General features: G+C 58.5%; 2 protein-coding genes across 3 annotated transcripts; one reads left to right on the plus strand and one right to left on the minus strand.

Annotated features, from left to right (window-relative positions):
• Nucleotides 1–271: 271 nt before the first annotated feature.
• Nucleotides 272–6,712, minus strand: Rita1 (RBPJ interacting and tubulin associated 1). Of its 2 annotated transcripts, XM_026412057.2 has the most exons (4): nt 6,285–6,712; nt 6,006–6,147; nt 5,293–5,664; nt 272–1,255 (listed from the first exon to the last, which is right to left on the minus strand). In XM_026412057.2, exons 3-4 carry the CDS (start codon nt 5,598–5,600, stop codon nt 766–768), a joined length of 798 nt encoding a protein of 265 aa, XP_026267842.2. In that variant the 5' UTR covers nt 5,601–5,664; nt 6,006–6,147; nt 6,285–6,712; the 3' UTR covers nt 272–765. The 2 variants fall into 2 exon arrangements, with proteins under 2 accessions (XP_026267842.2, XP_026267843.2); XM_026412058.2 differs by lacking the exon at nt 6,006–6,147.
• A 60-nt stretch (nt 6,713–6,772) lies between these two features.
• Nucleotides 6,773–22,367, plus strand: Ddx54 (DEAD-box helicase 54). Its single transcript, XM_026412055.2, has 20 exons — nt 6,773–6,979; nt 8,484–8,613; nt 10,537–10,607; nt 11,054–11,242; nt 11,361–11,410; nt 12,806–12,847; nt 12,947–13,042; nt 13,675–13,796; nt 13,901–13,962; nt 14,073–14,204; nt 15,177–15,387; nt 16,254–16,388; nt 16,742–16,972; nt 17,057–17,130; nt 17,766–17,978; nt 19,083–19,225; nt 19,310–19,423; nt 19,896–20,000; nt 20,354–20,466; nt 21,790–22,367. The coding sequence occupies exons 1-20, from the start codon at nt 6,806–6,808 to the stop codon at nt 22,020–22,022; spliced, it is 2,640 nt and encodes an 879-aa protein (XP_026267840.2). The 5' UTR covers nt 6,773–6,805; the 3' UTR covers nt 22,023–22,367.
• Nucleotides 22,368–22,378: the final 11 nt, after the last annotated feature.

Raw genomic sequence — 22,378 nt, forward strand, 5'->3', positions numbered from 1 at the left:
GGGCTCTTTGTTGTTAAAACAATTCACCTTCTTGGGCTCTTCATTGTAAAACACTGAACATTTCTCCTAAGGTGGGAAATGTATATGCCCCCTCTGATTTCAAAACAAAACCATCAGGGAGCAGCAGTGACCTACTGGCTAGTGACGCCAGCTGGACAGTGGCAGGGGCGGCTTTCCACGATGCCTTCAGGCCTGAGCCCCCAAACTTCAGGAGCCAGGAGCCCCTGGCATCTGCGTCACGTCCCCACACTGGCTGTCAGGTTTTCCTTTATTTAAATCAAGTCTGGCCTAACAACGGCCTATACCCAAGAAGGGAAGAAGCAAGTGACACTCGTGGCCTTGATGAGCGACTGACACATTTCATACATGGAAATAAACACATGAATGTTTAAATGAAAAATGTCCACCCACAAGGTCCTCAGATGCCCTCATGTTCCCCCACTGAAACGCAGCCCAGGAAAACACCTCTGTGGCCACCGGACCCCAGAGAAGGCTGAGTCCTCAGTAGCAGGCTGGTCCTGAGGGAGGAGGAGGGACCCTCCATTGGCAATCTGCACTTGGCCAGCGGGAGGTTGGGGGGCCTGGGTTGGCACTGCTTCAAGTGGCTAGGACCGGGCCAGAGAGTCAACTCCAGGGTGGCCGTCCATCCACATCAGGGGAGAGGGCAGGAAGGACAGACCGTCAGGGTGAAGGGATGCACAGGAGAGGCTGGTCTCCCAGGGGACCCCCACGGGGTGCCAGCCAGGCAAACCTGGTGCGAGAAGCTCACTTCCAAGGGGGCTTTGGTTTCTGGGTGGCCCCACCTTGGCGCGGGGTGGCGGGCACTGAGGCACTGACTGAGCGAGCCCTGGGAGTCACCAGGGGGCTCCGGAAGGTGACCCCCGAAGTAGAGGGCCTGGGGGCCTGGGGTCCCTCTCCGTGGGCTGGGAAGCCAGCGCTGGGGGTGTTCAGGTGGGTGAGGGACTGGGAGCGCCCCTGCCCTGGGGGGTGAGGGGCTCCGCGGCCACCAGAGGGCAGCTCACGGGCGTCTGCAGCCACCCCGGGCCCCGTCTTGGAGGGACCAGCCGGATGGATGGCTCGCAGCGGGGTCTCCCTGGGGCGCGGCGAGTGGCCGCCCCTGGGGGTGGCTGGCGGAGTCCAGAGGAGGGCGCGAAGCTTGGCGGCATCCCCCTTCGCCATCCCAGAGGCCTCCGGGCCGGTGGGTCGGGAGCCGAACAGTGACTCATCGCAGTAGGACGGGGAGCGACGGACGACCCTGGGGGGAAGAGCAGGCAGTGAGCTGCGACCAGCCCCCCAGTGCGGCGGCAGACCCCGGGGTCCCCGTCGCCCAGCTCAGCACGTGCAGGGAGGCCACTGTCCCCTCCCGTTCGCTGCCGCTGGGAAGCATCCTGACTCCTGCATCCCGACCCTCGCCCTGGCGAGGTCCCAGGGCTGGCCAATTTGCATTTCCCATCCTTTCAGCTCTGATTGGTCCGGGAGCAGGCACATGACCCAAGTCGAGCCAATGAAAACCTGCCTTTGGATTTTTGAGGAAACTAGCAGAGAGACCTCTTTTGCCAGCTGGCCTTGGGCTTGCTAGGTCCAAGCAGCTTGTGCCAGCGCACTCCTTTCTGGGGACAGAAGACACGCAGGGGAGGCAGGACTCAGAGTCCTCATGACAGCCTGAACCCCTAGTATATGGGCCCCAAGTGCCTTTTTTCTGCTGAAGCTAGTTTGGATAAGTTTTCTGGCATTTGCCCCGGAGAGTTCCAATTACAGTTGTCCCATGCAGGGGGACTGGTTTCAGGAGGCCTCCTGAAGACCAAAATCTGTGGATGCTGAGTCACTTGTGTAAAATGACACAGATCTTGCATGTGACCTACACACGTCCTCCCAGATAGTTCAAAATCACCCCCAGATTACTGACAACGATTATTTATGAGACCTCATCAAGGTGACGATGACGTAAATGGTTGTTGTACTATATTGTTTAGGGAATCATGGGGGGAAAAAGTCTGTACATTATCCAACACAGATGCAATTATTTTCCCCATATAGTTCTGATCCACAGATGTGGAAACCAAGAATGCAGAGGGCCGGGCTGGGGATGTGGCTCAAGCGGTAGCGCGCTCGCCTGGCATGCGTGCTGCCCGGGTTCGATTCTCAGCACCACATACAAACAAAGATGTTGTGTCCACTGAAAACTAAAAAATAAATATTAAAAAAAATTCTCTCTCTCTCTTCTTAAAAAAAAAAAAAAAAAAAAAAGAATGCAGAGGGCCAACTGGCATGCAACCAGTTCTTTTGTTTTTAAATACTTTAGTTGTAGATAGACACAATACCTTTATTTTATTTTGGGGGGTATTGGGGATTTAACTCAGGGGCACTCGACTACTGAGGCACATCCCCAGCCCTATTTGTATTTTATGAGAGACAGGGTCTCAACGAGTTGCTTAGGGCCTCACTAAATTTCTGAGGCTGGCTTTGAACTTGTGATCCTCCTGCCTCAGCCTCCTGAACTAGGATTGCAGGTGTGGGCCACTGCACCTGGCCTTATTTTTTAATTTTTATGTGGTGCTAAGGATTGAACCCAGTGCCTCACTCGTGCTAGGCAAGCGCTCTACCACCGAGCCCCAGCCCCAGCCCCTAGTTTTTATCCTTTGCTTTCCTCCCATGAGGTTTTCTTCTTTGCCCTAGGGGTCTTGTTGGTCCTCTGCAGTCCTATTGGTTGTATTTGACATTGCGCTGGCCAGTGCCTGGCTGACAGAGGGTGTGTCATGAAGCCAGGCGGCCATTCCACCAGAGCTTTTTACAGTGTGGGATACTCACCGAGGACTTCTCTTCTGCGGGCTCAGGGCTCAGCACGTCACATGCGTTACTGTTTAATTTCTCACAAAGTGCAAACTGAGATATCAAAATTAATCTCATTTTGTAGATAAGGAAACCAAGGCACAGGTATCCCTTGGATCTGGACTGTCCCCCAAAGGCTGGGTGTTGAAGGCTTGGTACCCAGGGCAGCAATGTTCAGAGGTGGGGGCCTCTGGAAGCGACTAGATCGTGAGGACTCTGATCTCATCTGTGGATAAATCCACTGGTGGGTTCATCGTTTGAATGGCAGCAGAGGGAGGTGGTGGAAACTGGAGGAGGTGGAGCCCGGTCACTGGGGCTATACCCTGGAAGAGCATATTGTGTCCCCAGCTCCTCCCTCTCCCATCTCTACTTGCTGGCCACCATGAGCTGAGCAGCTCTGGGCCACCATGACCTTCCGCCTCGAAGCTTTGCCTCTCGACAGGCCCAGAAACAACGCAGCCAGCCAACTGTGGTCTCAAGGCCCAAACAACCTTCCTTCAGTTTCCTCAGGTATTTTGTGATCGCAACGAAAAACTAACGTAGCAGGGTAAGGCCCCACAAGAACACTGCAGAGACGAGACTCAAACCACGCCTGGCTCAAGGATCCAAGCTATTGATTGCTAAATCACACCTCCGTGCTTTCCAGGTCTCTATTCTTAATCAGATTCCTTTGGCAATAATTTATACCTATTAGGTGCCAGGCCTGTGGTGTTTAGGCAGAACTGAGAGTGCTGCAGGCTTCTGAGAAAGCTACCTTTTGCTTTTGGGTTTAGCTGCTCAAACCATATTTGTCTGTTGCCTGCATCTGTACAGCACCAGGGTTCTATCTAGCTCAATGATGTCCCTATCTTCTACACATTCCTTAACTTGCCACATCCAGAAAATTCCATCCTCCGTGTGAGCATGGGGTCCAGTGTCACCTCCATTGTCATGGACAGCATGTTTCTGTTGATACCGCCTCCAGGCACATAAGCATTCCAGCAACTTTTTGGGTGTCATGTCAGTGACTTTCCAATGTCAGTGTTGTTAATCTCATCCTGACCCTGCCTCGAGGTCTAGAACTATCACTCTCAGCCTGCCATGATGCCTGGATCCTGCTTTTGATCTTTGTTGATTTTAGTCTCTTAATAGGTACCATTTCCACTCTCATTTCTCAATCTGACACATGCTCTCCACCCGCCTTAGAACACCCTAAAATTGAATTGGCCAGTGGTTTAGTCAGCTTTTTCACTGCTATGACTGAAAGATCTGACCAGAACAGTTTTAGGAGAGGAAAAGTTTATTTGGGAGCTCATGGTTTCAGAGGTCTCAGTCCACAGACAGCTGGCTCCAGGTGCAAGAGTGCGGTGGAATGGCCCGGCTGGCTTCTAGATGATCATGAAGCAGAGAGAGAGAGACTCCACTGCCCAGATACAAAATTTATGCCCCAAGGCCACACCCCCAGGGACCCACCTCCTCCAGCCACACCCTAGTCAGTTACCAGTTAATCCCCATCAGGAGACTAATCCACCGATTGGATTAAGGCTCTTATAACCCAATCATCCCTCCTCTAAACCTTCTAGCATGGTCTCAGAGTGAGCTTTTGGGGGACACCTCCCAAACCATAACAGCCAGTTGTTATGAGCCAAATTGTGAGACTGTAATGACGGGCCCCTGATGGAATAGGACTGGTGTCCTTAAGAGCCCCTAAGAGTGCATACCTGCCCAGGCTGCGAATAGACAGTGACATGGCCCTCCGTGAGCCAGGGAGAGAGGCCTCAGGAGAAATGAGACCTTCAGCACCTGACGGGGACCTCTAGCTTGCAGGGTTGTGATCAAACACATTGGTGTGGTTTAAGCCACCAGCTTGTGCTATTTTGCTCTGTCACGTGGGTAACGTACTAGTTTTCTGTGTCCTTGTCCAAAACACAATTATAAATTACAGGACACAGTCCTGTGGTTCACAACTAGAACCTCCTGCCAGGCTACATTAATTTGAAATAATCCAAATAATCTAATTATAATTAACTAATAACTGTTAGCATCAGCTTCTATTTTTCTGACTTGTTCATGAAGGGCAGCGAGACCCATTTTCAAAATGACTTGCTGAAATTCTGAAACAGAATTTCTTATGCCTTCACAGATCAATCGCTTTAATATACTACAACTTTCTCTGTGATCTTGGGAAAGTCGTCTTATTTCTTTGGGCCTCAGGAGTACATCTACATCATCTGAAGTTGGGGGTCCCAACTTCATAGTCATTAATACGACCATTTACTGAGAGCTTCCTCCGGTTTAGGTTACAGCACCAAGCACCATGCACCTCTCCATTCCATCCTCTCCACAATACTACCTGGTAGAAAAAATGAAGCTCAGAGAAGTCAAGGTGTTAGCCCAAGGTCACACAGCAGGCAAACAGCAAGGCTGTAACAGAAACCCAGGTGACTACACTGAGCACAGGAGTGCATCTCCCACCCTGATTACCTGTACTTGTTCTTCTTTTTTGGCGTAAGGGTCGGGGTGCTGCTCCTAGAGGGGGTGGTCTCACAACTCCCCTTGGACAGCGAGGCCTGCGATGGCGATGCCCTGGTGACGGGTCCTCTGGTGCTGTCACTCTTCTGCACCCAGGGTGGGTCAAAATCTGGTGGGGGGGGCCTGGGGCTCACAGGGCTGCCAAACAGAGTCTCATCCACGTAGGACGCCTTGGCCTTGACCCGGTAGCCACCCCGGCAGCGGTGCTGAAGGTGGAGGGTCTGCATCCCACTGATGGCCAGCTCCACGGGGGTCTTCATGCTGCCCGGGGTCCTGGGTGACAGCAGGTTCGCTCTGCCAGCCAGGCCCTGCCTCTAGGGCTCTCTGTGAAAGGGGTCAGGTGGCAGCCCTGAGCCAATAGCAGTGGAGGAAGACTGGCAGTCCCTGAAGTCCCCATCCTCATCCCAAGGGCAAAAGGGTCTAGTTCTCCCAGGATCCGTCCTTCTCAAAGGGGAGCAACCAACCCCAGGGGGCATTCTAGAAATGTGTTCCCCTTCATGATGGGAAAAGGGTACTCTTGGCAAATATTCAATGAGTAAATAATATGCGCTTCACAAATATTTGTAGAATGACTAGGGGTATAAAGGCAGGCCCCAACTAGAAAAAAAAAATTATGGTGGGAGGGGAGACAGGGGGTCAGGAGAGTCAGGTGATCCCAGGCCTACCTCGTGCAAAGAGCTTTACAAGCATTGTCTCATTTAATCCTCTCAACAGCCCCCTGAAGTAGCTTTGATTATATCCATTTTACAGATCACAAATCAGAGGCTTCAAAAGGTGAAGTCACACATGGCGGTCCTGCCTAAGAAGCTGAAACCGGGGAAGCACGAATCAAACGTGATGGGCAGTCCGAGCCTGTGCACTTAACCGGGGTTCGCACCCTCCTCACATGCGGTGATGCCCAAGTCCGAGCCCAGGGTCTCTGCATTCTTGGGTTACTTTCCTACCTGCGCGACTCGGCTTGCGGACGTCGGGGACACCTTCAGGTCCCCCTCCCCGCGCCTCCTTCGCGCCGGGTGTGGACCCCTCGGCGGCGGGGCGGGGCTGCTCGGGCACCCGCAGCGCGCACTGCATTCAAGTTCCTGATCTGCAGCCTGGAATGCCAGGGGCTCGGAACCCGGGGTAGCTCAGGCCGCCCCGACACGCGGCGCCGCGGAGTCACTAGGGCCCCTAGCGACGCGTGCTCCGCGCGCGCATCCCGCAAACAGCAACCAGCGAGCAGCTGGACAGACGCGGCGCGGACCATAGGCGCTTGCGGGGAGTGTCCAGTTCCGGCTGCCCTGGAGTCGCCCAAAGCCACGCGGAGGGCCGCGCGCGCAGCTGGGGACGTGGGCACAGGCCTCCTGGGCGGCCCGAGAGCCCTGGCGCCGCAGAGACCGCGCGGCCCGGGCACCGCCCCCCCCCGCCCCGCGCAGTTGGTACGTCCCACAGGCTCCGCCCCCTTCCGGGTTCGGAGCGCCGGGCCCGCATGGCGGCCGGCAAGCGCGCTGCGGCCGGGCCTCGGTCGCCAGCTGCCATGGCCCAGTGGAGGAAGAAGAAGGGGCTCCGAAGGCGCCGGGGCGCGGCCTCCCAGGCCCGCGACAGCGACTCGGAGGACGGCGAGTTTGAGATTCGGGCGGAAGATGATGCCCGGGCGGGGAAGGTAGGAGCGTGCGGCTGGCGCTCGCGGGGCGATTCCAGGCAGCGCCTCACGGCAGCAGTCGCCCCGGGAGGCGCGGGGAGGGGGTCTGTCGCTCCAGGACGGGGCTCAGGGTCGCCCGCCGGGGCACACGGGCGGCAGTCGGGCTCAGTCGCGACCCGCGGCCGTAGCCCCGCTCCTTTGTCGCCCCGGCCTTCGGGCCTTGCAGCCGGCCCTGGGTCGCGCGTTCCTCATTGGCTATCTCGGCCCAGGGGGCGGATCCCCATTCCCAGTCGTCCAATGAAAAGTGCGGGTGCGGAAGGTCTGACAAAGTTTGGGACGGTCTTGGGAAATTGAATTAAGGGGATGCCAGACCCAAGTAGCTTGAGACATTGACGCCCCCGGGCCGCTGGGAAACTAAAAACAAGCTCATTTCGTGTTTGTTGACCATTTACTATGTCTCAGGCCCCGAGCTGAGAGCTATACGAGCCTCACCCCCGCTTATGGCTAACTATTGGAATCCCTATTTTCCCAAGGAGGAAACTGAGGCCTCCAAAGGTTAAAAAACTTGACTAGGATCACAGAGCTAGAGTGAGCGCAGCCCGCACTCAAACTCGGGTGATCTGGCTCGAAGGCCTGTGGCATTCCACTACCGAGTGCCAAATGAATGCAAATGAGTGTGGACACCAAGCTGCCAGAAGAGCTGCTGCCCGTTGCTCTCCACAGTCCGGTGCCCAGCTGTGCCTGGCACGGAGTAGGCCCCGGGTATGGTGATGAATAAATGGGCATTTATATGAAGTGAAAAGACTGCACCCGGGTAGGGCTGGGATAAGGCCTCATTCCATTTTCCCAGCCCGGCCAGCGCCTGGCACTAAGTAGGTGCTCCAGTGGGTGCCAAGAAATTGCTAGAGGCAGTGAGGATGCAGGCAGCATAGGTGGTGAGTGCAGAGGAGGAGTCAGACTGTGTTGGAGCACCAGGGGTTTTGCTGTGGCCCAGCCCTGCACGAGCTGTGGGATGCAGGAGAAGTTGCTTAACCTCTCTGTGCCCCCACTGTGTGGAAGGCAGGTGATTATATGTGCTCCAAAAATTATTGAAAAGATAACTACACTGTGTCCATATATGCCACTCATGCAGTCAGTGTGGCAGGCGCTTGTGGTTCCGGATATCTTGCTCACCTTTTCATGACAGACTGTCCCTGGTAAGGGCCATGTGACAAATCTTAGGCTTTGTGGGACTGTATGAATTCCTGGTGTTCTTTGACCTTTTTTTTTTTTTAAATGTAATCCTTTAATATGTGAAAAACATTCTTAGCTCACAGTCTGTACAAGACGGAGACAGAGTTGGAATTGGGCCCCAGGCAGGGTGTCTGCAGAGCCACTGGGCACCCATGCTGTGTTCTGGCTCAGCTGAGGACGACCTGTTAGTGAGAAATTGATGGAGGTGGGGAGACAGGCCGTGGGCAGCCCCCTCTGCCTCCAGGGTCTGACTGCTTGGAGTGATTGTGCCTGGTCTGTTCTCTTCTCCCAGCTGGGACCTGGCAGGCCCCTGCCTACCTTTCCCACCTCAGAGTGCACCTCAGATGTGGAACCAGACACCCGAGAGATGGTGCGAGCCCAGAACAAGAAGAAGAAGAAGTCTGGAGGCTTCCAGTCCATGGGTGGGTGTGCCCCTGGAGCATCCAGGGCTTCAGGGAGCAGCAGTAGCAGGTCATCTGCCCTCTGCACTGAGCTGCAGGGTCTGCTTTTGGCCCAGCACTGTGCCAGGGGTTAGGTGGACTAGCACAGCAGACCTGGAGACCAAGGCCTTCAGGGTCTTCTGGGGACAACAGGCCTGAAGCAAGGAGAAAGCATGCAGAACAAGCCCCAGAAACAGTGACACGGTGCAGGCACAGCCAGACAGCAGAGGGTTTGCTGTGTGACAGCATGGCATGGCAGGGGAGCAGAGGCGGGGAAGGTGGCAGAGCACCTGTAGCAGAAACAAAGCTGAACCCTTCTATCCCTGAAAACCTTTAGCTGCTGGGGCAAGGATGTGACATCAAGATCAATATGTTCATAATCCAGTCAGGTGCAGTGGCACACACCTATAAGTCCCAGTTCAGGAGACCGAGGCAGGAGGATCGCAGACTCAAAGCCAGCCTCAGCGACTTAGTGAGACCCTGTCTCAGAGTAAGGGATACAAAGGGTGAGGGCTGGGGCTGGGGCTCAGTGGTAGAGTGCTTGCCTCGCAAGCTTGAGACACTGAGTTCGATCCCCAGCACCACATTAAAAAAAAAACCCTCAATAAATAAACAAAATAAAGATATAAAAAAGGGGGTGGTTTGATAAGGCTCTAGCAACTCAGCAAGGCCCTCTTTCTAAATAAAATACAAAAAAGGCCAGGGTGTGGCTCAGTGGTTGAGTGTCCCTGGGTTCAATCCCTGGTATGGAAAAAAAAATCACAACCATATATATATGTAATATTATATACATATAAAACCTTAAGAAAGGACAACTTTCCAAGTGTGACCTGAATCATGTAATTTGATTTCTTTTGGTTAGATACGTGTATGCCAGAAAGCACTAAAATAAATGCTCTGTCAGGAATAAATTTGCAAGCTATGGGACAAAGGGTCATCAGCCCTAGTGTACAAAGAACTTATGAATCAGTAAGAAAGCATCCTGAGGGAGAAGTGGGTGAAGAGAATGGATGGTCAGTTCACAAAGGCCGTCCACACTGCCGCTGAGCTCAACAACAATGTGCTAAATGTCATCAGTGACCAAAGGAGAGCCAAAACAGGGTCTTGTGTACCTTTCTGAATCCCAAAGATGAAAGATGGGACACAAGCTGCTGGAGCTGTGCTCTCGAATCTCAAGGGCACCAGCTCCCCCAGCCCACACCCTCCTGGGCCCCAAACCTCCTCTCCAGCACCCGAGCTTCACTTCTCAACACCTGCGCTGCGCCTGTCCTGGGCCCTTGTCCCTTAGCATCTTTTTTATGTTTTTTTTTTTTTAATTAGAATTTTGAACGAAAAATACAATACAGCGAGTGTCACATATCCGTCACCTAGCTTCAACTGACTTCAACACTTACCTCCTCACCAGCCTGGCGATTCTGAAGCAAACCCCACATCCTCTCATGGTGCCCATGATCACATCACACAGGCGCCTTCGGAGACCCTTGTCAGCTCTTGGCATTATGAGTGGGCTCACACCGGCATCCGCATGAGCTGTGTCCACTGCAGTTTGCAGACACCCCCCCACACACACACTGAGGATTGAACCTGGTGCTTGGGGGCTTTACCACTGAGCCACATCCCCAGCCCTTTTCTATTTTTTGAGTCAGGGTCTTGCTGGGTTGCTAAGACTATTCTCAAATTTGCGATCCTCCTGCCTCAGTCTCCCCAGCACCTGGGATTACAGGTGTGCGCCCCCCCCCCTGCACCTGGCAGACTTGCCTGTTAAGTCTCATTTACTCTTTAAGATTCTGCCTTGCTGATGTCTTTTCCTGGGTATCTGTCTGTCCGTGAAGCAGTCATCTGTCTTGTAGGTTGTTCTGTGCCCTCCGGGGCCGCTCCAGCCCTGACTGTCCCCGTCTCCTGCAGGCCTGAGCTACCCTGTGTTCAAGGGCATCATGAAGAAGGGCTACAAGGTGCCGACGCCCATCCAGAGGAAGGTAAGGGCTGGGAGGGGGCTCGTGGCTTTGCCCTCCTCTCTGGCCATGTGAAGGCCACCCCTTGTCCCAGGGTCACAGATCTTGCCCCCTGTTCTCTAGCTTACCCATTTCACAGATGGAGGACGTAGGGCCAGCAGAGTAGAGGCTGGCCCTGGGTCATGCCCCCTAGGATTGCCAAGCCTGCCGTGCCACCCACAGGACCCATCATCACTGGTCCTCCGCTGTTAGCTCCTGGGCGACTTTCCCTGGGTCCTGAGGAGGAGGCCTAGGAGGAGGTGGGACCGAGCCCACCCTGAAGAAGGCTGGTCCAAGGAGGCAGGCGGGTGTCTGCAGGAATGCCATCAGGGCTGCGACAGGCCCTGCCCATCGCTGAGAGTCCCTCCTGGGCCCACTCCCCACTGGATTGGGCGGGAACTGACCACCCCGCCACTCGCCTGTGTCTGCAGACCATCCCAGTGATCCTGGATGGCAAGGACGTGGTGGCCATGGCCCGGACCGGCAGCGGCAAGACAGCCTGCTTCCTGCTCCCCATGTTCGAGCGGCTCAAGGCCCGCAGCGCCCAGACCGGGGCCCGCGCCCTCATCCTCTCGCCCACTCGGGAGCTGGCCCTGCAGACCATGAAGTTCACTAAGGAGGTGCGTTGGGGTGAGGTCTACAGCTGGTGCTGACCTGGGTCCCCGGGGACGTGAGCGGGGTGGGTCCTCTGGTGTCACTCTCTCAAGCAATTTCTTTCTTTCCTTTCCCTCTCCACAGCTGGGCAAGTTCACTGGCCTCAAGACTGCCCTGATCCTGGGTGGGGACAAGTAAGGACTCCCTCACCCCATGCCCTGGTCCCCCTGCGCCACAGTCACCAGCGTGCCCACGTGCCCCTGTGCTCCAGGACGCTGGATTGACTGAGCCCCTGCTGCTCAGTCGAATGGCAGCTTTTCTGCACGTTCAGACCAACTCACATGTGCAGGCGCACCGGCCGCAGCTCAGGCCGGTCCTGAGGTTCCCGAGTCTCCTGGCTCCCAGCCCTGGGTGGTGTGGGTGCCGTGCTGAGGGTCGATTCAAAGCAGCATGTGAAAAATGAAGGCCTGACCCAGGCGGGTGCAAGGGGTACTCCTGTTGTCCCAGCAGCTGGGGAGGCTGAGGCCAGAGGATCGAGAGTTCAAAGTGAGACCCTGTAATACCAAATAGGGCTGGGGATGTAGCTCAGTGATTGGATGTCCCCGAGTTTAATCTCCAGAACCCAAAGGAAAAATGGAGGCCTGGGAGCAGCGGCTCACTGCCAGGTGTGTCATTCCTTGGGTGCTGCCTCCCCCAGGGAGAAGGTGCTACACCTGTCATAGAGGCCAGCTCAGAGGTGAAGGGCCCAGGGCCGTGAGGAGATTCTGCAGTAGAGCTGGGCTCGGTCCATTCTCCTGCCTCTGTGCAGTGTCTCCTCCAGGCAGCCCCTGCGTTCTGCCCTCGGGAAGCTGCTGTTATGGTTGCTCTCAAGTCTGAGTTTCCCTTCAGTGAAATTTAATTTGATTTTATTTTGTTTTGGTACCAGAGATTGGACTCAGGGGCTCTTAACCACTGAGCAACATTCCAGCCTTCTTCGTTCTGTGTTTAGAGACAGGGCCTCACTGAGTCGCTCAGGGCCTCTCTGAGTTTCTGAGGCTGGCTTTGAACTCGAGATCCTTCCCTCAGCCTCCCCGAGCTGCAGGGATTACAGCGAGTCCATGGCACCACACAGGGTTTTCTCTCTCCTGTCTGTGACTGAGGGAAGGATCAGCCTTCCTAAGCTGTGCCTGTCCCAGGATCCTGACTCCTTCAGGTGCCCCATGAAAACTGTAGAGGAGGACTGACCTTGAGATTCATGCCCCAGAGGCTTAAGGACAGGCACAGTCGGGCACCTGGGTTCTGGTTGAAGTGGCAGTACCAGGGTTAGCTGCTGGGCAGCACCGTGGGTTAGAAGCAGTCCTGGGCTGTCTCGAGTTGCGGTGGGGAAAAGGCGGGTTCTGAAGGCGAGCCTGTATTTTCTGGAGCTGTTTGTACATCTCAGCTGGTACCTTTGGTCTAGGCCATGCCTTTGCCTAGCATCTCAGTGGTAGCCTTTCCCCAGTTGCAAGTCTAGGATCTGTGTCCCTGGGAAAGGGTGTGGGGACTCGCTGGGTGTTTGGTTACGGCAAAGGGCAGAGACTCTTCTGTCAACCGGACTCTCTTCTCCCCAGAATGGAAGACCAGTTCGCAGCTCTGCATGAAAATCCTGACATGTGAGTTGGTAGACCCGAGCTGATGCCAGTGGCTGGTGGGTGGCAGGGGACTGTGGTGGTGGCCTGACTGGGGTGACCTTGCCTGTGATCCCCTTCCAGAATCATCGCCACCCCTGGGCGGTTGGTGCATGTGGCTGTGGAGATGAGCCTGAAGCTGCAGAGCGTGGAGTACGTGGTTTTCGATGAAGCCGACAGGTGAGGCTGCAGTTGCCCCCAGCACTGTTGCGGCTGCCCCCAGCTAGGAAGGAGAGGGCGGGGCTGGCCAGCCAGGGGGAGGGCTCTATCCAGAGAGACCTACATGGCCACAGTCTCCAGACATGGGCTGCAGATCACAGGACGTGCCGGAGCTCATCTGGGGCACTTTGGACCAATATTTTTTAGTTTTACATTTTAAGAATATTAAAAAGAATAATTAAGGTCTAGCACATGTTTTCAAAGAGATTAAAAATTGCAAAAGAGTGGAGAGCATGGACATAAAGATGGGACCCAGCCCCACTGTTTCTTCAGCTTTGCGAACTTGGTCAAATCATGGGTGACCCTGGGCTGCCTCAGGAGGGAGGAACAGCACGCGCAGGGTGCCCTGGGGAAGAAAGGTGGAGACTTGTGGGTACCGACCCCTGCGTGGGGCTCAGGACACTGGCAATAGGGTGAGAATTTCAAGGTCATTGTCACTTAGGCTGAGGTTGTGCCTTAAGGAAAGAGCAAGTTGAGTTAAACATGAGAGTTGGATGTCAGCATAGGTGGGGAGGCTGTGGCCGTGAAGGTGGCGGGTTGGCTGGGAGCTCCAGGTGGACCCCCCCAGCGCCCTGTGCCCCCCTCCCCTCCAGGCTCTTTGAAATGGGGTTTGCGGAGCAGCTGCAGGAGATCATCGGCCGCCTCCCCGGGGGGCACCAGACGGTGCTGTTCTCTGCCACGCTGCCTAAGCTGCTGGTGGAGTTTGCCCGGGCAGGTGAGTGGCAGGGGTGGCTCTGGACTCGGGGCGAAGTTGTTTGTCCGGGCCCTAAGTTGTTTGTCCCGGCCCTCGGTGACCCCGTCTCCCCTGTGCCCCCACAGGCCTCACAGAGCCCGTGCTCATCCGGCTGGACGTGGACGCCAAGCTGAACGAGCAGCTCAAGGTGAGGCCACAGCGGGCCCCTTGCTCAGACCCGTGGCCTTGGGGGGGGCGGGGGGGGGGACCTGGTAGGCTCGTGGCCACAGAGAGCCCACCAGCTCCCTCTCCCCGCAGACCTCCTTCCTCCTGGTGCGCGAGGACACCAAGGCCGCAGTGCTGCTGCACCTGCTGCGCAACGTCGTTAGGCCCCAGGACCAGACGGTAGTGTTCGTGGCCACCAAGCACCACGCCGAGTACCTCACGGAGGTGAGTGGGCCTGGTGTGCCACCGGGTGGGGAAGGGAGCATCGCCATCTTCCTCCTGAGCCTGGACCTGCTCTTCTCAGTGTGGCCACCAGAGGGCGCGGGGCCGGGGCTGCAGGGAGGGCAGGGCTCTCTCTTCCCTGAGCCGATCCTGAGCACACAGAAAGTCTAGTGTGGTCGCCCCGGGTCCTGGCGGCCTGGGCACAGCTGTTCACAGCCCCTGGCCTGGCTCCATCCGTCTGCTTTCCCCTCTGTCAAGGCTGCTGTGAGCCATCTCCCTGCCATCCTGTCACTCTGCAGCCGGGTGTCTGCCTGCACTGCGTCAGGCACAGTTCACACCCATGGGGGTACAGGGTGCCCTGGGAGTACAGGCAGTTCCGTGGCTTGTGTCAAACATGGGTACCAGCGTGACCCTGTCTACGGAGTCCCAGTCACCCAGGAGGCCGCGGGCCCTGCCCAGCCCCTCACTGCCTCCTGCCCCTCAGCACATCTGGCCCTGTTGTCCCAGGACGCGGCTCCTGATCCCCTCGCTCAGCCTCCCCTGTGCAGCTGGGGTCACCCATGCATGAGGCCAACAGCAGTTCTTAGAGAACAGTGACGGTCACCTGCCTGCTGGGTTCCGGGCTCTTCTGCACACAGTGCCGTGGGCTCAGTCCTCAGAACAGGGCCTCCGTGAGCAGCGCGGCTTTCCCCTCAGCCCAGGGCAGGGAGGCCCAGAAAGGGCCAGCCCAGGCTGTCCCGGTCAGTGCTGGCTGCCTCCAGAGGGAGCCCTCTGTGCCCGCCACCTGAGCAGGGGCCGGCCAGAAGTGATACTGGTGAGGGTTCCATGTTGGGGTCACTGAGCAGAGCCAGGTTTCAAGCCGGGGGTGCCAGGCTGCGGGCCGGCCAGGCTGGCCTCTGCACATGGTGCCCTGCCCGGCCCCCCGCCCAGAGCCTCCTTCACCTCCCTCACCTCCCTCCTGCCTCCTCCGAGCAGCTGCTGACGGCCCAGCGGGTCAGCTGCGCCCACATCTACAGCGCCCTGGACCAGACGGCCCGCAAGATCAACCTGGCCAGGTTCACACATGGCAAGTGCTCTGCCCTCATCGTGACCGACCTGGCCGCCCGGGGCCTGGACATCCCGCTGCTGGACAACGTCATCAACTACAGCTTCCCCGCCAAGGGCAAGCTCTTCCTGCACCGCGTGGGTGAGCAGCCAGGCACCAGGCCTGCTGGGAGCCGGGGCGTGGGGACACAGGCGGGCAGGTCCTGCTGGGAAGCGCGGCTCTGCTTCTGCAGAAGCCATTCGCCCTATCCTGGGCTGTGTCTTTCTCTTGCTGTAGCACTTGACAGCATGGCCTTTCAGTCTCCTCGGGGTCCCCTCCCTGAGACTCCATGTCCTTGGCTACCCCAGGGGCCGTCTCTACCTGTCCGTCCTACACAGGTCCCTGCCGCTTTGTTGGGCTGAGATCTGGGCTGTCTCCCTTCGGCCCTGCCTGGCCACCTGCTCCGTTAACCTTTCCCCAGGGCTTTGCTCTACCCCAGCCCCGCCTAACCTCTTTGTCACAAAAGTCACAGCGTGTCCGTGTGCTTGGGTCGCCGTTACAGAGTACCAGCTGTCCCCTGGGATGGAGGGCCCACCCTCCTTGCACGTCCTTGTTTTAAGTAGTTAGAGCAGCAGTGCCACTGTGTCCCGTGGAGGCCACATTTGGGGCACTGACCATGGGGACTTCAGCATGGCTGGGGACACGGTCCAGTCCCCACTCATGTTGGGAGGCTGGCACAGGCGCCATGTCCCTTGTGTGCTGCTTGGCCTGTATGGGTGACGGTGCCTTCACAGGTGGGGAGACGGAGGCCAGGGGGGTGACTAGCTGGCCAGGTGGCAGCCGGGTGACAAAGTGGGCATGGAACCCTGTAGTCCTTTCAGAGACCCCCCATCGCTGTTCCTGTTGCTCTCTGGTAACAAAGCTGTCACCATGTCCTTTCCTCCGTCCCCATAGAATATTTGTAACACACTTCACCCTTTTAGCGACTGCGAGTGGCTGTTGTGCTTGAACCACCATCTCCTCTTCAGGCCGTGTGGCCCGCGCTGGCCGAAGTGGCACAGCCTACTCCCTGGTGGCCCCAGACGAGGTTCCCTACCTGCTGGACCTGCACCTGTTCCTGGGCCGCTCCCTGGCCCTGGCGCCACCCCACCAGGAGCCTTCAGGTGAGGGGAGGCCGGGGCAGCACGGAGGGTCCGTGGTCCATGGTGCATGTAGGTGGGCGCCCTGTGCTGGCCTTGGGAGGCGGCAGGCTGGATCTGACCCCAGGAGAGGACCGCACCTGACCCCCAGTGCTCGCAGAGCCGCGGTCAGTGCGTCAGTAATGGCGGCCGCTCTGCTGGGACTTCATCTACACACACAGCAGTCGCCTCCGGCCCGTGCTGGTTCCTGTTCTGGCGCAGTCAAGTCTGCTGTGGCAGCTGCTCTAACAGTGACCGCTGGAGGGCCTGGGGGGGCGCGCAGGGCCTGGGCAGGTGGGCCACCAGCTTGCCCCTCAGCGTACCCTGTGGGTTGGCAGGTGCTGCGGGCACCGACGGCGTTCTGGGCAGGGTGCCGCAGAGTGTGGTGGACGACGAGGACTGCGGCCTGAGGAGCACCCTGGAGGCGTCCCTGGAGCTGCGGAGCCTGGGCCGCGTGGCAGACAACGCCCAGCAGCAGTACGTGCGCTCGCGGCCAGCACCGTCGCCCGAGTCCATCAAGAGGGCCAAGGAGCTGGACGTGGCGGGGCTGGGCCTGCACCCCCTCTTCAGTGAGTCCCGCCCCGGAGGTGAGGGGGGCACGGCAGGCGGCAGCCCAGCCCCGCAGCCTGGTCCTCAAGCCCTCTCCCTGATAGGTGCGCGCTTCGAGGAGGGGGAGCTGCAGCGGCTGAGGCTGGTGGATGGCATCAGGAGCTACCGCGCACGCTCAGTGAGTGAGGGGGGCGGGGCACGCAGGTCCTGCCAGGACCAGGATCACTGGCCCCTGGGAGACCCTGCGGCAGGGTCCATCTGCGCTTGGGGTTTCCCAGCCCTCAGCCCTGGCTGGTCGGCTCCCAGAGACGCCCTCAGTCCGGACCCTGCTAGGCCACTGCAGGCCCTGTGGGGCAGCTGCGTCCCCCACCTCCAGAGGTGACTGAGGCTCACAGTGGGAGTGATGGGCCCTTGGCCTACTCCCGCCTAGACGCTCGCCTTCCCCAGCCCACCTCCCTTCCTCCCCCTTGCTTTCCCTGGACACCCCACCTTGTGTACCTGGAGTGGGGTGCACAAAAGCAGGGAAGGTGGCAGGCGGCCTGCCAGCCAGCAGCACACAGAGCTGCAGAGTGCCCGTGGGGCGCACCGACTTGGGGTCTAGATGGACTGGGGTTGACAGCCAAGCTTTGGCTTTCCCTAGCTGTGTGACCTGGGGCAAGTTACTCACCTGCCCTGGGCCTCCTCTCTCACTGTGAAATGCAGTTAACCAGGGTGCCTATCTAGCCACCGGGAGGGATGTCCACAGAGGGCTCACCCAGCTGGCGAGAGTGGGTAGGGGGCCCATAGGCAACCGACTTGGTGTCCCCTGCACAGACCATCTTTGAGATCAATGCCTCCAGCCGGGACCTGAGTAGCCAGGTGATGCGTGCCAAGCGGCAAAAGGACCGCAAAGCCATAGCCAGCTTCCAGCAGGGACGAAAAGAGCGTCAGGAACATCAGAAAGGTCTGGCTGGCCCCTCCCAGCGCTGCCCTGCACCTCAGGAGCAGCCCGAGAAGGAAGAGGAGGTCGAGGGAGAGGATGTAGAGGTACGGGCGCCATCTGGGGCCCTGGAGCTGGGGCTGGGGGAGGGGTGGTGATGTCCCAGCAGCCCACAGGGCTGTCCTTGGGGCTTTGGGCCCTCCTTGGGGGGGCGCCCATCTCTGTCCTCTAAAGCCCGGGGCCCAGGCTCAGCGTCTGCAGAGCACAATCACTTGGGGGTCGGGGGTCAGACATGTCAGACCCAGCAGTGAGGCCTTGGGCCTCCACGCCCGAGGGAGGACAGACCAGAGGGAGGGCGCCACTGCCCGGTCGGAGGAGCGGGAGGGCCCAGGGCTTGTGGTGAGCAGCCACCGCGCCTGCCCTAGCCCTGAGGCGCTGTGGGTGGGTCATCGTGGGTTCCAGGCTGAGGCTCAGGCAGGTTGGAAGGGGCAGAGGAGGGATGTGGGCAGCAGCCAGGTGATAGGAGCAGCATCAGATAGTGACCTCTGAAAGGCAGCTGGAGGATCATGACGGGTCCTGAAGTGTCCCACTTGCCTGGCAGAAGGTCCCTGGATGGTGACAGCACCTGTTTCTCTCTCTGGTCCCGCTGGTGGAGGGTTTGGTAGGCACAGGCATAGCTGAAGGCCCCAGTGAGTCCTTGTGTGGAACAAGCCCCGGCGCAGAGACAGTTTGGGGGCCAAGCTGGGACTAGAATGAGGGTCTCAGAGTTGGCACGCTGCCTCCTCATCCGTCCTGCCTCTGATGGCCAAGGCAGGGGTTATGCTGTTCGTGCAGATGGGGAAATGGGTTCCACGGGAGACCTGTTCACCAGCTAATGAATGGGAAAGCCATGCTGGGCACAGTGGCCCATGACTGTAGGCCCAGCAGCTTGGGAGTCTGAGGCAGGAGGATCAATTCAAAGCCAGCGACTTGGTGAGGTTCCCAGCGACTTAAGGAGACCCTGTCTCAAAATAAAAAATAAAAAGGACTTAGGATGTGGCTCGGTGGTGAAGCACCTCTGCATTCCATCCCCAGTACCCCCAAAATGGGAAAGCCAGATTTGTAAAGCCCCTGGAAGCTCTGGACCCTGAGCTCTGGCTGGGCAGTGGATGTGGAGAGCCATAGTGGCTCCCCAGGGGCCACAGTGGTGACGCTGGGCCTCCTGCCTGCAGCATGTCTTCACAGAGGTCGTGGGCCAGAAGCGGCAGAGGCCAGCACCTCACGGAGGAGCCAAGAGACGGAGGGCGGAGGCCCAGCAGCGGGACCAGGAGTTCTACGTCCCCTACCGGCCCAAGGACTTCGACAGCGAGCGGGGGTGAGTGGCCAGCTGGGTCTTGGGTGGGCACCGGGACCCTCTGGGCCACGCCATCCCCCCTTACCTTGCACACCCTCCTTTCAGGCTGAGTGTCGGTGGGATTGGGGGAGCCTTCGAGCAGCAGGTGGCTGGTGCCGTCCTGGACCTGATGGGGGACGAAGCGCAGAACCTGACCAGAGGCCAGCAGCAGCTCAAGTGGTGAGTGCAAGTGGGCGTGCCCACTGGGGGGCCTGTCTGCTGGGGGCTCCTGTCTGTGCCCCTTCCTTGCCTGCTTGCCGGTGATCTGGTCGCACACTGCAGGGTTCTTCTTGCCAGCTCTCCTGACAGGCTTATGACCAGTTTTGCTCATGAGGTCTCTCAGTGCCACTCTACCTGGGTCACAAAGCCAGGAACTGGTAGGTGGGGACTGGAACCTTCCAGGAGGACCCCAACCCCCACTGCAGTGCCGATGCCAGTCCTCTGACCCCCCAACCCCCTTTGAGACCTGGGCTGCCAGGGAAAGGTGAGGTGAGGTGGGCAGAGCACCTTCTGGGCCCTGGGCGTGGCAGCACTGCTTTCCTTTGATGGCCCAGGGCCCATGCAGGGGTCCCAGTGAGGGAACAGGCCCCACAGGGAACCTGGGCATCCCAGGCCATCTCCCTCATGGCAGCCCCACTAACTCCTCTACCAGGGACCGGAAGAAGAAGCGGTTTGTGGGACAGTCAGGACAGGAGGACAAAAAGAAGATCAAGACCGAGAGCGGCCGCTACATCAGCAGCTCCTACAAGCGGGACCTGTATCCAGAGGGGCGGGGCGGGGCGGGCTGCTTCCTTGGGGGCCTCCTGTGCCAGGGGCCTGTACCTGCTGGGGCGGGGCCAGGGGAGGGAGGGGCCAGGGGAGGGGAGGGGCGGGTCGGGCTGCTTTTTCAGGGGGTCTCCTGTGCCAAGGGCCTATACTTGCTGGGGGCCAGGCCAAGGGTGGAGAAGGGCCAGGGTAGGGGCTGCTTCCTGGAGGCCTCCTGTGCCAGGGACCTGTACCTGCTGGGGCGGGGCCACATGGTTTTGCGCCCCGGCTTCTATAAGCGGGGCTTGTGTCCGCTGTAGTGGGCAGTAGGGTACCATGTGAAGTTTCCTTAACATGCCTTCCCAGCTACCAAAAGTGGAAACAGAAACAGAAAATTGATGATCGTGACTCAGAGGAAGAAGGGACATTTTATGGGCGAGGTCCAGCCCGAAGAGGTGGGAAGCGAGGGCGTGGCCAAGGTGAGTAGCAGGGTGGGGAAGGTGAGCACGCTGGTGGACAGAGCAGGTGTGGTCACGTTAGGGAAAAGCAGCACAGAGAGGAGCCCCAGGTGGGCACTGCCAAGGCCTCGGAGCTCCCACTCCCCACTCACCAACAAGACCCTGTCCCCAGGCTGGCTGATTGTGGGGCTCAAAACCACTGCCCCTGTGAAGTCCTTCAGTGGACTTGACCTGGGCTCCCCCAGTCACTAGCACCTGCTGACAGGCACTGAAAGAGCTGTGCCGCTCGGTGCCTGTCCCTGATCTGCCCACCTCAGGGGGAGGTGCTGGGATGGCCATGGCACGGCCATCTCGCCTGCACCAACCTCAGCTGCTGGAGGTTGGACCTGGGGGAGCGAGCGCGGGGAGATTGTCTTGGACGCTGGCAGGACTGGGGTTCTCTGGCAACACTGTAGAGTTCTTTTTACAAGAGCTGACGGTCAGGAGGCTGCTTTGATCCAGGGAGGAGGCGGTGTGGGGAGGTTGGGAGATGTCCCTGGAAATGAGGGCTGGCGAGTATACCCCTGGGCCACCTGGGGCTTGGTTGATTTGATCCACCTTAGATGAGATCAGAAGCCACTCCATCTGCCAGAGGCTTTAGTGACCACAGACTCTGGCATGATCCAGCATGGAGCAGTCCCTGGGGCAGACCCCTGTGTGCAAGGCCCTGGGGCAGTCCGAGGAGCAGAGAGGCCACTGCCTGCCCTCCGACCCCACTCAGTCCTCCTCATGCTCTGAAGGGATTCATCTGCAGCTGGGCCCCTTCTAACCCTGCCCCCAAACACTGCGGGTTAGCCTACTGTTAGGGAGGTACAGGCTATGTCCTCGACATGTCACACATGACCTGTGGGGCTAGGAGACAGTGCCTACTTTATAAACAGGGAAACGGGGGTGAGGACAGGGACTGAACGCAGGCTGCCCAGCTGCCTGCCACCCTCCACCTGGATCCAGCCCTGGGGAGAGGGGAACTTGGCACCATGTCCCAGGCTCCCTTGGGTGGCCTTAGCCTCTACTTATCTCTGCAGCCCGGTGGGGCTGGCCGCTGCCTGCCCTCTGTGCCTGGGGCTGCCAGGGCCTGCCTGTCTCCTACCCGGGCCGCAGGCCCACTCCTCTGGTGTCCTCCTGCCAGCGCTGCCTCCTCTGTCTCCTCCCCCCTCTCTCCGGCTGCCTTTGACTCTCCTCTTTCCCTCTCCCTTCTCACCTGGTTAAGTACCCACTGCATACCAGCCACTGGGGGCCACAGCATTGAGCAGGGCAGGGACGGGGCAGGGAGGAGCTGCTCAGCCCCCGATTATGTCCTGGCAGGTGCATCCCAGCCCCGTGCCCCAGGTGCCCCCACAGGCCACGTACGCTCCGAGCTCAAGACCAAGCAGCAGATCCTGAAGCAGAGACGCCGGGCCCAGAAGATGCGCTTCTTGCAGCGCGGGGGCCTCAAGCAGCTCTCTGCTCGCAACCGCCGCCGGGTCCGGGAGCTACAGCAGGGCGCCTTTGGCCGGGGTGCCCCCTCCAGGAAGGGCAAGATGAGGAAGAGGATGTAAGGACCAGGACTCAGCCCGAAGCCTGGCCCCAGTGTGGACACGAGCAGTCATTTCCCACGCGCTACTGGGGGGCTGCCTGCAGGAGCTTGTGCCCTGTGGGAAGGAAGTGCCTCCCGCCACAGGGGCAGCCCCTGCCTCTACCAAGGGACACTGGAGTTAGGCCTTGGAGCCTGTGTAGGAGTTCGCCAGCAAAGCCAGACAGGCAGGACCCAACGTGGCAACTGAGTCACTGCTGCTGCTGCTGTGAGTTCTGGGTTCAGAGGTCATGGTCACATGGTCCCAGCCCTGAGTGCCTCAGGCTCAGTGATGGTTTTCAACATGATAAACCTTTATTGAGTACCTCTGCTCGACCTGAG

The sequence above is a fragment of the Urocitellus parryii genome, chromosome 3, assembly GCF_045843805.1.
Source record: "Urocitellus parryii isolate mUroPar1 chromosome 3, mUroPar1.hap1, whole genome shotgun sequence".
In the NCBI taxonomy this organism is placed as follows: Eukaryota; Metazoa; Chordata; class Mammalia; order Rodentia; family Sciuridae; genus Urocitellus; species Urocitellus parryii.